This window comes from Gallus gallus, chromosome 6 (genome assembly GCF_016699485.2).
Source record: "Gallus gallus isolate bGalGal1 chromosome 6, bGalGal1.mat.broiler.GRCg7b, whole genome shotgun sequence".
Classification (NCBI taxonomy): Eukaryota; Metazoa; Chordata; class Aves; order Galliformes; family Phasianidae; genus Gallus; species Gallus gallus.
In genome coordinates, this window is record NC_052537.1 from 20,146,283 (window position 1) to 20,161,919 (window position 15,637).

General features: G+C 47.3%; 2 protein-coding genes and 1 long non-coding RNA gene across 18 annotated transcripts in view; 1 reads left to right on the forward strand and 2 right to left on the reverse strand.

Moving 5' to 3' along the window:
• The window catches only part of SLC16A12 (solute carrier family 16 member 12), a 28,221-nt gene extending 20,717 nt beyond the window's left edge, over positions 1-7,504 (reverse strand). The window contains exon 1 of one of the 4 annotated variants that reach the window (XM_025152017.2): positions 7,485-7,504. Coding sequence is in view for 1 of the 4 variants with exons in the window: in XM_004942143.4 (XP_004942200.2) it covers positions 5,466-5,835 (370 nt within the window). In the remaining 3 variants the exon portion in view is untranslated. Of the gene's footprint in view, positions 1-4,122; positions 5,851-5,902; positions 6,072-7,484 lie in introns of those variants that run through there. The other 3 variants (XM_421663.8, XM_004942143.4, XM_025152018.3) reach the window with 3 other exon arrangements.
• On the forward strand, positions 5,613-14,625 carry LOC124418063. The gene is made up of 2 exons (XR_006939613.1): positions 5,613-5,800; positions 9,775-14,625. It is a non-coding gene; the product is annotated as an uncharacterized LOC124418063 (long non-coding RNA).
• Positions 13,500-15,637, reverse strand: part of PANK1 (pantothenate kinase 1) — a 44,655-nt gene continuing 42,517 nt past the window's right edge. For all 13 annotated transcript variants that reach the window (XM_025152019.3, XM_015288410.4, XM_015288409.4 and 10 more), the window contains one exon: positions 13,500-14,937. In XM_025152019.3, the coding sequence (XP_025007787.1) occupies positions 14,878-14,937 (60 nt within the window). In that variant the 3' untranslated portion in view covers positions 13,500-14,877. The remainder of the gene's footprint in view (positions 14,938-15,637) is intronic.

Here is a 15,637-nt window from a genome sequence, read left to right on the forward strand (position 1 = left end):
ACCCTTCTGGCACACTGGCAGAGCCTGGAAGCTCTGTGCAGCGTGCCTCACAGACACCATTACACCATGTAGGTTTCAGCTCCCATAAAATTACTCTTTCCACAATTAAGTTCATTAAGAATAAACAAGCTTAGTGAGGCTGTTAGATTTATTCCCTTAAACTTGCTTTGCAACAGGCTAGATGAATGGGCACTGACAGAAAGAGATGACACAAATGAGATCAAGGCAAAATGCTGGCTTCATGAAGAGCAGCACATAGTGTACCAGGTATAGGACAACTTACAGCACGCCCTATGTTACCCATCCTCCCTTGCACTGCCTTGCTGTGCTGTCCTACACACAGCTCCTCCATGTGCCTTAGCAAACCCAAATGGGAACTGCCCAAAGCTTGGGTCCTGTGCTGTGCTTCTGCAGGACCTCACTGTGCTGCTCATTTACTTGGTAGTCACACATCAGTTTGCAAAAAATGAAAACCAAGTTCGACCAATTTAATCTTGTTCTGACTGCTGAGATTTTCACAGATTTAGGGCAGGCACCAGGTCCTTCACTATATAATGAATTGCTTTAGATGAGGAAACAGAACATACCAATTCCACACTCCGTAACAAAACCAGCTTTTATACAAAAAGCCCTAGGTGTTACTGGAGCACGGCACTGACACCTCTCAAGCAGAGAAATTACCTGGCTGTTGTGTTCCCAATTCCATCATGAGGGGAAGCACGGCTGTTTTCAGCTCTTTCTGCCCAGACCGTTTCCGTGCCAACATTCTGTCTGCCCACAGGAACACTTTTTCCAACCTCTCAAGTAAATGAGATGCACTTTTGCTCGTCAGATTTGCTACTTCTGACATCATGCCATAGCCACGCCAAGGAACATTCAAGCTAATTAAATGCTGCTTCAGAACTTCAGTTAACGGAGAAAAACAGAATCAGCAGACAGAGGACTGTTAATAAAAACATTTCTCAAATGCCTGTTGCCCTTATCTAGAAAAAAAACACTGTCGGTTTTTTAGATAAAGCAGATCAGATAGCATGACTTCAAAGCTTTTATTTTTTGGTTGGAAGAAAGCGTAATTTAAGGGCAGATTTGTGTGAAAGCTGAGTGTCCAACAGATACTGCTAATAGAGAGAGAACCCTTCAGTGCAGTAACATTCTGCGGCACCAGCCATGACACGTGATCATGGTGAAAAGTAGATGGGCAGTGGTTTGTTACCCAGACTGACAGGATCTCAGCTCAAAGATGGTAAGACAATAGGGGGAAAAAACAACAACAACACATAAACCCCCAAACCAAACACATTTCTTCCCTCCCCGCCCCAAAATCCTGAAGCTGCTCCTGATGAGGAGTGTAACAAGAGCAGCACATTCAAATGGGAACGTTGCATCAAATCAATTCCCTGAGAACCACTAAAAACATTAGGTTACAACTCCAAAAGTTAGCCTATATAATGAAAAGCACAAATGCTTCCACCAAGTTCAGTATTGTAATGGTTCTAAAGCCAAGCATGAGTATTTACTGAATGCTGAGCCACCCCTGTACAGTCAGTGCAATGCCCTAGCCCAGCAAGCTCCATTCTAAATGACTGAGAGACTGGATGCCGCATCTCAGGCTGGTAACAGGAGCCTCGAAGAAGGCTCACGAAGATAAGGAGTTGTCAATTCAACATGTAGGACTTCACGCAGGATCTCACAGCTCACTGTGTCATCAGTGAGAGGAGCAGGCAGAGCCGGGATGATGGCCTATCCCAGCAGCTCCTAACTCCATGCCAACAGCCGCTGCGCTGCCTGAACTGGCTCCAAGCTCCTCTGTCAATGGGGACTGATGTTGTCAAACACCAGCCCAAGGACGTAAGCCTGAAAAGGGACACGAGAAAGAGGCATCTGCCTGCATCAGCAGACTAAATTAGTATGTTTCAGTGGTCCTCGAGAAGTTCTCAAAGCCAAAGAAGTTTAAGATGTGCATACAATGAACACTTAAAGACAGAACTTATTAAATGTTGTCCCAGAAATACATTACTTGTTAAATAAGTCCCCAGAATGCTGTGGCCAGCAGGAAAACCATCTGGATCATGCTGGACGTGCTATTTAAGAAGCTCAACAGCAGCACGGACTCCAAGAAACCCCCATGGAGGCAGAGGAAAGATCCCACTTTGCAGATTTGCATTTCGCATCTGGGAAATGTGAGTCATCACATCCACATTGGTACAAATCCAGAAACTGCAGGAAGGAAGGAAGGAAGCTTTGAATTGGGAAGGGGGGGGGGGGTGAAAGAGGGGGAACTGTTTCCATGTTGAACAAAGGGAGAGAGAAAGGTCAGCACTGTCCTGCTGAGGGCTGTGCGTGGGGAGTTACATTTCCAACTTCAAAGCTACTTCAGGTCCTGTGCAGACAAGGGGACGCGGGAGCAAGGCAGTGGTGAGCTGAAACATCTCCACACATTTGTACTCCAAACTCACCCACAGGGTCCTATGCAACAGCTGGGAAACACCTTTCGTTTTTTAAATAGCCTTAGACAGTGTTTTGTTCTCCTACCTATCTCCTAACTAGAACTTTGCTTACAACTTCTTAGTCAAGAACTGAAGTGTATTTTACTGTCTATTCATCTGCATTCTTACCTATTACACATTGCTCAGAATGAATTCAAGGGAGGTTTTTAAACATTATGCTACTACTCCAGAAGAAAAAGAGTGTAAGTGGTGTGTGTGGGCAAATCCCCAAAGCACAGCAGCAAACAGATGGCTGAGGAAACCCAGAAGTGTGGTCACACCTCTGGGCAATCCATGGACATTGCTCTGATGGTATCACCAAGCGCCAAGACCAGAAGAACCATTTCCTCTGCGCTCCTGAGAAGCATAGGCCAGCCATCGTCTAGCAGAAGGAAAATTTACACTTCCCAGTCCCTCCCTGAGTGCACACTGAGCCCTGGGAGGTGGGAAGGGTGAGCCATTTGTTCTCCATAAGTAGCCCACTGGTGAGTTACAACAACAATAATGTGCACTGTAGCTAAATATCCACACATGGCTCAGGGCTGCACGTTACCATCATTTCTGGACACTGTTTTCAGGACCTTCTGGCAGCAACTAATGCACTTACTGTTCAGAAAGCATTCAAGGACAAGATTCCATGGATACCCCACAGGTTCTTGTGATAATCACTGTGGGTAACAAAAATGATATTTTATAGTTAAAAAGCATTTTCTAGGAGTCCAGTGTACCTCAGAGGCATTGCTTCCACATTCATTTTAACTCAATTCAGAGACAGACTTCCCCAACATACCTTCACACCAACTCCCAGCCCTGCTTGCTGCTGTGCAAACTGGGCACACAACACACATAGAGACCATGGCAACACACAGCTGCTCACACCTCTGTTATTTACACCACATCCTAAAATTCATACCAAAGCCAATAGAGTCGCCTTACAACAAAAACGCCAGAAAAGGAGAGAAAAGGCCCATTAATCCTTAGGCAAGAAGTTGTGACGCTGACTGAAAGCAAATGCTGATGACCACTTCAGGTACTGCCTTCTCAGTTCATTACTTCAACAAATGAAATGAGCAGAAACTAATAAATATGACAAACAACAGCAAAAAAGTGCTGCTTCATTTGCTACAAGTGCCAAGGAAAGGCAGCCAGCAGATGCTGTTCTGTGGTGGTCTGCAGCTCACCAACACTAAACTACAGCCAAGCAGCAGTTTCCCAATGGCTTCTGCACTGCATGCAAGGCACCTGATCATGTTTACTAATGAAGAGGGAACTCATCCCAGCTCCCTAATGAAATACATCGCCTGGCTCCCTGGGCAGTGCCACAGCCCTCAGGCTCTGGGAAGAAGTCTGTTGCAAACTGCTGGCTCATCTTAGTGCAGTAGAGATGAGTGGATACTGAAGCTGCCCACAGCCGTGCCTACCTTCCTGTTGCCAGAGCTGCAAACCCACCTGTCAGCACAGCTGAGGCAGCACTACAGCACCGTAAGGCACAGCACAAAGCGGGGCTGACTGCAACCACTCAGCCCACAGAGAATCCCACCACAGGGAAGGCTGCTCACGGGCTGCAGAACCCACCCGAGGTCCCAGCCGATGACCCATCTTATTAGAAAGACAAACACAGGAGATCGTAACTCACCCCAATGTACACACCCCACAGGCTTAAGCAAGAGGAGGACAGAGGCCACACGGGTGTCTTCACCCAGGGCTGCCTGACTGCTGGCATGTGCTGGCAGCAGCTCACCTCCTGCTACACGGCAGCAAGTGCAGGTACTTCCCGAGAAGAAAGCACAGCTCTCTGTGGTCCGCTGAGCTACACAGCAAACATCTCTGATTCCAGTGAATAAAAACAGAGCGAGCAGCCTGTGTGCTGGGGGCCTTGGCTTTAAAGGGTCATACCTTTCAGACTGGTCCAGGTCACAGCTGGGAACCACTGCGTGCGGAAATGCCGCAGCACAGCAGTCCCACTGCTCCCAGCCCCACCTGCAAGGCGCCCTCAGCCACACAGTGCCTGGGGGATGTGGCCGGCTCTCCTCGGGCTGCTGGAAAGAAGCCCTTTTTCTCTTAGAAGGAATAGAAAAAATGAAGGATTTTCTTCATCTGTTTGTTTTTAATCTACTTTTTAAAGCTACCAGACTACAAGACAATCCAAACTGCAACTGTAAGAAAAGCAATAAAAATCACATTTTTCTTGACTCTGTTTGTTTTAGGTTAGAGGGACGAGCGATTTCCCCTTTTAAGCACAAGCTGCCATAGCACATCACTGCTCCCCCAAGTTCTGTGAATGCCAAAGCGTGCCATCACCTCCAAGCACACACCACACAGCAACAGTGGTGCCCTCCGGGCTTGCTTAATGGCTGCAGCTGAATCACGGCAGATAAACGCTGTAGAAATGGGAACGTGGAGTCCTAGAGCTGCCTGCAAAAGCAGCAGTGCTTTCCAGACCGGAGTAAATCATAGAGATTACGGGAAGCTTACAGCCTGCTGGCTGCGGGGTCTCACGGTGCCAGTCACAGCAGTGCTGTTTGCATAACTCTCTCTGCCACGCAGAGTGTGGCTGCAGGTCTGCCCAATGCATTCAGCACCGTGGGCACGCGTAGAAGAATCAGTTATGTGCAGGTGGGATGTGAGGCACCCACAGGGCTCCAATCTCCCCTTGCAGAATTTGAGGTACCCATCTGTCCAGCACAACCTAACGGCACTCACAAAACCTTTACGACACCTCAGTCTGTCATCTGGAAAATAAAGGCTTAGTCTGCAAAAGGACATAGCACGGACAGCGCGCTGAAGTTACACGCAGCCAGAACCACGCATCGCTAAAGCAGACCCACCGGGTGACGGCTCAGCGCTGCAGCGGAGCGCAGAACCAACCGCAGAACCGACAGCTCGTGGTGCGGCAGAGCGGCCGCACGCGGTGAACACCGCACGCAGCTGCCCGAGCGCTCCAGCCGGGGCTCCAGCAGCGGCCCCGCGCCCCCTCACCTGTCCTCGCTCTCCGGCCGCTCGGATCTCGCAGAGGGCCGCTTACGCAACCGCACGTCCTCAAGGACCGACGGCCAAACTTCTCCCCGAGGAAGCAAATGGTGTTTGCGCCAAAACATCTGAAAAATCCGCCCCCTGCCCGCGCCCGAGCCGCGGGGCGCCTGTCCAGAACGCGAGCCCGCACGGCTCGGGGCCCCGCTGCGGTGCCCGCAGGTGGCCCGGGGACGGGGAGGGGTCCCGCGGCGGCCGCGCCCCCGGGGGCGCTTCCAGCCGCCGACGTGGGAGCCCCGAGGGGTACGCTGAGAACCTTCGATGAACGTAGAGCCGCCAAAAAGGTAGGAAAGCGAAACAACTCATTAACAACGGGCATCCGACAGAACGCCTATATTAAATAAGGAGCAATTCAGGACAGAAACCAAATTAAGGATAATACTCACCGTGCCCTTTGGCACTATTTCTCGCTGAGCGATCCTCGGCCCGCCCGCCGGCACGGACCCCCCCTCCCCAAACCAAGCGCTGCGGTGCGCGTGTGCCGAGCGCTGCCCCGCGGGCACCCGGCGCTGTGCGGGGCGCGCACCGCCGCACCTCCAGCCCGCAGCGCCGCTCGGGACGGGACCGCCCCGCACCGCCCCTCCCGCGGCGGTGGGCAGCGCCCGGGGCTCCGCGTGTACGGGCGGTGCGGGGAGCGGAGTGCAGCCTTTTCCAGAGGCTCTCGTTTCCTTCTTATTAAATAGGGAAAAAAAAACAAAAAACAAACAAACAAAAAAAAACAACAACAAAAAACCACCAACAGAATTAAGTTCTCTCGTGCAAAGAACACGAAGCACTACTGATGTTTTATTTAGCTGCCCGCCCGGCCTTACAACTTGCATTGCACTTACACACACACACGCAGTTTCCCCACCAAACGGTGAGACTCACAGCTGTTTTGCCAGTCGGTACATCAGAACCTGGGTGTACCCCAACACCTGTGCCCACACGGCCCAGCCACAGCCCGACACCATTAGGAGCTGCACTATTGCTTGCTGCATTTCAGATGTGTAAACTCAACACAGAGGCACAGACCAGGCAGCCATGCAGGGACTGCAGCGGGCTTTGGACCCTCAACCGGGAACAAGTTTCAAATTCCAGCAGCCCTTTGTTTATCCAAGGAGATAAACCATGCCGGCTGCTGGACACGCCAGGGGCTGTCTGCCGGGGGCTGGAGAACAGCAGGGCCCTGCTTGGAGGGACACCACCACCCTGCAATATGTCCCATGAGAACCAAGACACTGCACAGCCTTCTCCCCTCCCTGCTGCCCCATGGGCAGCCCCTGCAAAGTGCCAGGAGTGGGCAGCTGGGATCTCCAGGAGATCCCAAACCCCTCTGATTCCTGGTGTGGGCCACAGGCCGGGGAAGGGTCCGAGGGGTGGCCCGAGGGGTGTGCAGGGCTATGGAGCTGCACTCAGCTCCCTGCCCCCACAGGGTGCACCTGTGTCCCCCCCACCCCAACAAGGTGCCACAGGAGCACAGCCCTGCACAGGGATGTCTGACCTTGGGTGAGGACACCACGTTTGGGAGGGGGCTTTTTTGGGTTCTGTGCAAACACAAAATCTTTACACTCTTTCGTATGCTTCCCAAAGGAGAAAAAATGTAAAAATCAGAAACGATAACACTGGAACTTAACAGGCAAGGCACATGCTTTTTGTAGGTTGGAGGACGGCTGTGTCCTGTTGTATAGCTGATGAACGGCATTTGGACAATGCTCCACGGTTTGCATTTTGGGCAGTCCTTTGTGGAGCCAGGGGTTAGACTCAATGACCACTGTAGGTCCCTTCCAACTCAGGATATTCTGTTTTTGTGGTCACTAACATTTGGATCTACCACCTTTGGCACCACATGGCCAAGGGGACACAGCTTCCCCGACATCCCCACTATTAAGCCAACGACACCCCAGGCTGGACACAGACAAACCATACCTCCACAGCCCCAACCTGGCAGACTCCAAACCAGGAGGTGAGGCTCTCACCACCACTCACCAGCACAGGCTGCTTCCTGGGCACAAGGCTGAGCTGTGTTGCTTAGGCGTGCACAGAGCTCCAGCAGAAGGTCAGGAGACTGAGAGATCCTCGGAGCACATGGTTGTATAATTCATGCTGGAGTAAGAAAAGAGGAGGACATGTAGTTGTATTGCACAGCCTCCTCACTTTTCACACTGGTGGTTCCTGCAACATAAGGCCATCATGCAGTATCAGACCAAAAGACCCCTTTGAAAATAGCCCAGTTTCTAATAGTACCCAGGATGAGATGCACCTACATCCTACAGCCTATTCTGCCTAAACATCTATGAGAATTCTTGCAAGTTTTGCTAGACAGTCTTTCTTCTTGATATACGCTCAGTACAGCAGAGGAGGAAAGCACACCATTTCCATGGCTCTACAAATGTTCACTGCATTATTTTTCTCCTCTCACTGCTGGACGACAGCTGTTTTTGCTGTGCTCTTCTGCAGAGGTATCAGCAGCTCAGCACCCACACCCCCACATACAGCAGCTTCTGGGCCAAAGCAGAAGGATCTCTGTCCCTACAAAGATCTCATGTAAAGGCTGATCCAGGCTGCAGAGCTTGTGGGCAACACAGGTCCTTACCTAACCCTGCAGCAGCACACAGCACCAGATGACAGGTGATGGTGAGCCACATCCTATCTCCACAGTGTACACCAGAGACAGAACCCAGGCTGCACCCTGCGCACACTCCCTCCCCCCGTGGCACAGTGCAGCCCCTGGGTCATTCTCCACTCCGGTTCTGCTGTAAGATGCACAGGTGCAGCAGATGCACTGCTAGCCCTGATTTCAGCCCACGTTTTACTGCCCAGCTGTTGTGTTTGTTTACAGCCAGGGGAAGAGGTTCATTGTTTTAAATGTTAATATCCTCCTTTAAATAAAATATGCCCATTGATAATATCTAGAGCAAACATTTGCAGAGCTAACAAACTGGGAAAACATTGTCATCCTACCCAGAGAGAAAGTTGCAAGCACCAAAGTGCTGTTTGCCTTGGAGGCACACCAGGGGGCTCCAGGGCCGCTTATGCAACACACAGCCTTCAGCTATTTATTTTATTCCGTGCGTGTGCAAGCGGGCTGTTGGGCTTCTCTGCCCCTCTGTTTGCCTTTTCTCTTTAACTTGAGCATGTATGGACAGAGACCTAAAGCAGAGCCGGGAACACCGAAAGCCACGCACCGTGTGCAGCAAGGGAGCCGGGCGGCGGTGCCACCTAGCGGGGGACGCGGCACGACGGCTGGGCTGCGGCGGGGCTGCCGGGCCCTCGGGAGGAGGGAGGTGGAAGGCGTCGCTTCAAGAGCGGGAGATGTCGGCACAAACCTGCCTTTGCACCTGCTTCTCCTGCTGTAGGGTTTCGCAGACGTTGCACGTCTTACAGCAAAGATAAGAGGCTTCAAAACATATGCGGCTTCAGTGGTTTCTTGCGTGATGACAGCGAGGGAAGAGTGGGAGAAAAATCAGTCCCTGAGTGTTTTCTGTCCTACCTGTAAAGAGAAAGGGGCAGCTGCAGGGCGCTGGGTTGGCAGCTCCGCTTCTCTCGCACTGCTCTTCCTTCTTCAAGGAGGCAAAACTGTGCTACACAGCTGCAGGGGCTTCGAGCTGCCAGGATCTCAGAAGACAGAGAAAAAATTTACTTCCTAGGCTAAAAAGAGAGGATGAACCCCACGGAATTCGGGACAGTGTTTTTGGCTTATCTTGCAAATATTTCTGCAATTTTTTTTTGCACAGCCCTCTGCAGCCAAGTGCAATATGCAGGGCACTGCTAACAGCGCGCTCCATGCCTGCACCCCGAGAACAGCGTGCAGTTGTTTATTTATTCAAATAACACCAGGGCCGAGGTTGCTCAAAACAAAACAATTCTACTTAAAAGGAATGAATACTCCTTTGAAATTCATTCAGCATTTGGTGATTCCCATAGCCAGCTATCTTTGAAAATGGAAGGTTTGCTTCTTTTTAGTTCATTATGTCAGCCCAGGTGGTAACAATGTAGGGATTAACACAAAGATACTTTGATTGCGACCTCCCGGCTGGCAGGGCTGTTATAAGAGCTTGCAGGACAGAGCACCGATAGCACATCTGTCCTGCTGGCTCTGGGCACTGACCTCCTCATCCTTACACACACATCCCCACCTCTCCCACATTCGCTGTGATCCACAAACCGGGACCGGCCACTTTATCTCTGTGTATTTGGCTAATAGGTAAGAGTGCCAAATCAAGTTGCAATATACCTGCAGCCACACCACTTTGAAGCGCCGCCACTTCTGTTGCAGTGATTTCGTGCACTACCACAGCAGCAACTGTTCCTGATGAGGCTGTGTCCTGCTCAAAGCATTGCTCCCTGATGCTTTCAGTACAGCCGAGGGATGGAACCATTCAGACTCTGCAGCTTGCAGCGCAATGGATAGGTCAGAAACCTGAGCAACGGTGAAGTGGCCAACATGGAAAGACGAGGGGAAGTGCTCTGATCCCCACATTCAAGCAAGTAGAACTCCTTCAGGACAGACGTGTCGCGCTGCTTCTCTCGGTGTGACACAGCGCCACCTCTGGCAGTGGCAATCCTTTGCCCTCAGCCATCCCTGGAACTTGGTGCCCCGTAGCTGCCCCGCAGCGCTCAGGAACACCACCAGCATGGTGCTGGCTGCAGGCCCCTCAGCCAGCTGTGCTGCACTGCTGCACACAGCACAGCCATCGCTCCGGCCAGCAGAGCCCGGTCCTACCAGCAACGTCACTGGTTCTGATGCAAAACCCATTCGGAGGCCAGCACACCCTTGCTGAATTACTCAAGTACTGACACAAGCAACAAATGTTCAAGACCAGGCCATTGCTTTCTCAACAGAGCACATCTGTGTCCAACCTTTGGCAACTAGATTCAGTTCTTATTTTGCTTTTTTCCTCATTGAGGCTTTTTGGAGAGAGAGTCATGGAGGTTTGAAGAACAGTTACTGTACTCAGGCTCACAGTCTCTCCATCTCTCTGCACCACATTAATGCTCATCTACAATCGAGTTCCAGTCAGCACCAGAGAATCAGAAATTAGGTTCAATAAGCACTTACTGTCCAGGACATTCTAGAGTTCCAATGTCCTCTACCTCCCAGGCAGAGAGACACAAAAGAGACAGTGGTCTTTTTCATAGCCCATATTTCATTTTATCCTGGATTCAAAGACACCTTGTGCTTTGAAAACAGATTCCAGTAGAAGAACTCATTCGACTGGAAACAATCACAAATGTTTGTTTTGTCACCAGTTCAACCCCATATGGCTCTCCCACCCCTAAATTCCTGTTGTGTTCTGCCAAAACTCACTTGAAAGCATCTTGTGACAGTCTAACAAGAACATCAGCGCTGCTACCCCTGAAACACCAGGACAGCTTTGCTAATGTTGGAATGTACCACAAACACACCACTTGCCCAGGAAGTCAGGTTCTTGGGCTGTCCCCAGGCATCCCATTCTTGCCTTCTCTACCACATCTGATCAATTAAGTACTGTGTTTTACTCACCTCCCACTCCTCAGCCAGAATTTGCAACTTTTACACAGTAATTCAGTCCAAAAAACTCATTTTAACAACATGCAAGTCTTTTCCTGTGGACACAGTTTGCTTTTGTCCAAACTGTTAAAAATCAGGGTTTCTGCACATGCGAGGAAGAAAGATGGGAGCAGCCTGGGTTTCAACAGAACAAATGCTTGAGTCCAAAAGCAATGGAATGTGGCACATGCTATCACAAGTGAAAGCAGAGAATCGCACTTAATCTGCTCCAACTCACATTAACAATTACCCAGACACGTATCAGAAATAACAAGCCAGGCTGTGTTAACCTAGCTTCTAACAGATCTCAATTTATACCAAGACAAGTATTTTGAATACATATCTAGACTCATTTTAGTTGGAAGGGACATTTCAAGGCCATCCAGTCCAACTCCCCTGCAATGAGCAGAGACACCTACAGCTCAATCATGCTGCCCAGAGTCCCTTCCAGCCTGACCTTGGATGTCTCCAGGGATGGGGCATCCATCACGTCTCTGGGTAACCTGCTCAAGTGCCTCATCACCCTGACTAACTACTTCTTTATGTCCAATCTATTTCTTCCTCCCCTTCAAGTCTGAAACCATTTCCCCTTGTCCTATCACAACAGACCACGCTAAAGAGTCTGTCATCTTCCTTATTACAGAGCCTTTTAGATACTCAAAAGGCTGCTCCCAGGTCCCCCCCCAAAGCCTTCTCTTCTACAGGCTGCACAGCCCCAGCTTTCTCAGCCTGTCCTTGTAGGGGAAACTTCATCTGCAAACTCACTGATCTTCTCCAGGGAAGTCTGCTCCTTCACCCATACCATTCCCAAAACAGAGATTCAAGGATCTGAGCACTTCTAGGTTCTTGATACAGACCTACTGTGGTGGTGCAATGGAGCTTCTCTTGCTCAAAACAGGAGGGATGAAAGAAGGCAAAGCTTAAAGATAAACAAGCAAATTACTGGACTGGCAGATTCACAGGGGAGTGCTGCAGGGGAAGGAAAATATGCTGACTTCAGATTTCATGGCAACAAAGAAATACCCTTGCAGGCATGGCAGAACTCTTTCAACTTTCCTAAAGGAGAATTTAACGTACAACGTAGTTTTCTTCTTACACCAGGCTCTTCTAATTTCTCCTTCTTAGTGACTTATCTTAATCCAACATCCTATTATAGCTATTCTTTTTACCAACCAAATAGACCCATGTGTACTGTTTGTACATTTTTCCAGTCTTCCTGCTAAGACAGCTGATATACTGTGCATTTTAAATCTCAGTTCAGCATTTTGTAGTTAGTTTCATTTTGTGCTTCTCTTAAAACAGCTGTGATTAACTTACCTGACAGTCCCCAGAATTCTACAGCTAACGCGGGCTTTTCCTCTGCAGCCACATAACCTGAATTTGTGCTTATTGCACAGTCTGCGTGTGTTTGCCTGAATGACATGATAGGGTTTTTGTTGTTCTTTTTTCTGGACCAGAGAATTTGCATCTTAAAATAAGTTCTACTTCATATTTAAGTAACATTTCATTCTTTCACCACTGAACTATAAATGCTAATAGAGGGATGTCAGAGTGACAGATACTTCCAAATCAGTTCCTCTTAAAAAAGAAGAGGGAGAACGAGACCAAATCTCTTTTTAGGTAGGGGAAAAAAAAAAACACCAAGAAAAAAAAACCAAAAACACCAAAAGCCCCACCTCATAACCAGCAAGCTGACATGAGCACCGTCCTTAAAGCCAACTAAATCTCTATGTTATGCTTCCCTCTACTGTTTCACCTCGGAAGTGCGGTCACCTCCTCCAGAGTGGTTACACAAAAGCTACGAAAAGATAAGTTGCAAAAAATTATGCATGTCCATTTACTCCTTTATATATAAACAATACAGATGAAACTAAAAAGGTATTCATGCATTTTGTAAATACCGATTTGAAGAAACAGTTTGTTTTGTCAAATCATCAACTATTCACTAAAAAAAAAGAAAATCTTTAAAGCTAAGCATGACCTTCATCATCTCCGTTATTTGGCTGTTAGATGTCTGGAACTACCTTGTCCTGAATCAACATCAGTAGAAGATTCTATGATCATACTTGAAAGATCCTGCACCTAAACTCCGTACATACTGATTTGTTTCCTCTGAATGTTCCTTTAAAAATAAATAAGTATTTAAGTTGCTGGTAAAACTTGGAAATAAACTTAAAAGTTGCATTTTGTTCATGAAAAATGAGAGACACTGAGTAGAACTATTCCCACCTATCTCACGTTAAGTATAATGTGAAACATCACCTGCAACAAGTTAACATTCTGATGTTATTTACAACCTGTGAAAAAAAAAAAACCATCAGGCAAAAAAGCTTTAAAGGCCAAAGGAATGTAACAAAAGATTAAAAAAAAGTGAAGCACCAAAGAATTACCATGGAAACCATTTGTCATATGTCACAAAGCAGTTATGCATGTCAAGTAACTGGTTCCAAGAAATGAATTCCACAGATGCATTAAAATCGTCAAAACAGTGGTGGTCTTTATTTCCATCAGACATGTTAACAATTGGGTTAATATGAATTCATTTCACCATCTGTGAGATACGGAAATTAATGATCATTAAAAAAGTGAATAAACCCCCTTCCAAAAATATACTGGATAATACATGTGTCTGAACTTTACACTGTCCCTTCGATGAGCCCTTTATGTTATGTGACATGACATACAGTTCTACAAGACAAAATAATTTATGGACTTTTTCAGCCTCTGATTTGTGAGCCTTCAAGGTGCCTAGGAAAAGCAAGCTTGTCCACCCTATGCAGTTACATACATAGATTTCAGAAGGGTCTCACCTCAACACAAATATCTAGACAGGTCCACCAATCAAACCAAGGTAGAAAATAACGTACTGGAACAAACACTTAAACATCGGTGTCCTGCAGAGGAAGTAAGCCTTAGCTTAAAAACAGAAAATGCATTAGTAATAATCTTTCTAACTTTAGAAACTGGGCTTTGGATAATGCAGTTAATGTTTGGTTTTGATCACCAACAACTTAGAAATCACAGACTACAGAAAAGTCTTCAAATAAATTGAAGTAATCTCCTCCCTTTCCCATCTATCACCAAGTACGTACCATATAAATAACTACCGTACTACAGAGCTCTTCAGACAAATCAGACTTTCAACAGTAACGGGATTTCATTTTAGTGTCAAGTTAGCAGCCTGTTCCTGATCTGGAAAAACCAGGACAACTGAAGAGTTAACCTTTAACCACACAGTCCCTCTCCTGAGGTTTTCTTGCGGTCTTGCCAAGAAACTCACGTAGCCACTGAAAGCCTGTATTTTTATTTATTTTTTTGGCAGGGTGAGGGAAAGGTGTTAAATAAAAGCGTCTCATCTGAAGAGAAAAGGCAACAAATCAACGACTAGTTTTCACAGTAAAATGCATCAGCTTTGTAGTTTCATTTGAAACCAAGAACAAATCATGAAACGTCATGAAAATAAGAAAAAAATCTCCTAGAGTGATTACTAAATGAAGTTAAAATTACCACACTAATCAGTAAACCCCAGAAGAAAAGCAGATGCCTTATATCACAGGTCTTACATTTAACAGTATACATTTCAAATAATTCCATAAACTCCATATGTTTGGCAACGTTGCACATTTTCCCCCTAAAAAATACAGTGTACAGAAAAAAAATCTCAGTATTCCCAGTATGAACTCCGAAGTATAAGCTCAAAACCCAGAAGTTAAAGATCAGCTAAAAGGATTTTAAATTATTTACAAATCCAGCAGGTAGAACTATCATAATGGCTTCATTTCCATCCTTGTAGTGGCTTTCACTCTTATCCAGCAGCATCTGCGGTAGAAATCTCTTCAGACAGCTTCATCATTGATCGTCTGTCATTTTAAGCAATTCTAAAAGCGCCCCAACAGCTCCAAAATAACCCTTTAAACAAGACAAGAAAACAAAACTAATCAAACTCCCAAATTAGACACACACATGAACACATAAAGCCTCCCATTTTAGTAATGTAACAAAGGTCTTTTTAATTGCAAGACGTACCCTGATGTGCCAAGTGTTTTCTGTGTCTGAATTATGGTATAATATGAACTTGTTTAAGTCCAAGAGAGTGTTGTATCAAGAAAAGTATTCTACAGATCTCCAAAACCATTAAAGATATACATATACATACATATATATATATATATATATATATATACAGAGAGAGAGATAAGTAGATATAGACATACATATATCATTGAGAGCATGCCAGCGTATGAGCCATCCAAGCGCATCAGCCCGGCTGAAGCCCTCAAGCACCCCTTCTTCGACATGCTGGAGATGGAGCTGAGCACAAAGATGTGGGACTCCAGCAGAGACATCAGCTGGTGACGCCACAGGTGCCACCCTGCCCTCAGATTTTAGCCCCCATGGAGGCCTGTGCAATTTCTATTCAGACATTTGGTGCTGGAGACTGCACAGTTTTCCCTTATAAACGCAGCCATCCGAGAATCCCCTTAAAAACATCCGCCAAAATTAATTCTAGTTGAGATTTAAATGGAACAGCCCACAGAAGAGTACGTTTGGTACAAGGGTCAGGAATAGACCAAGATGTGCAACATCTAGCAATAAATACCACAAGATT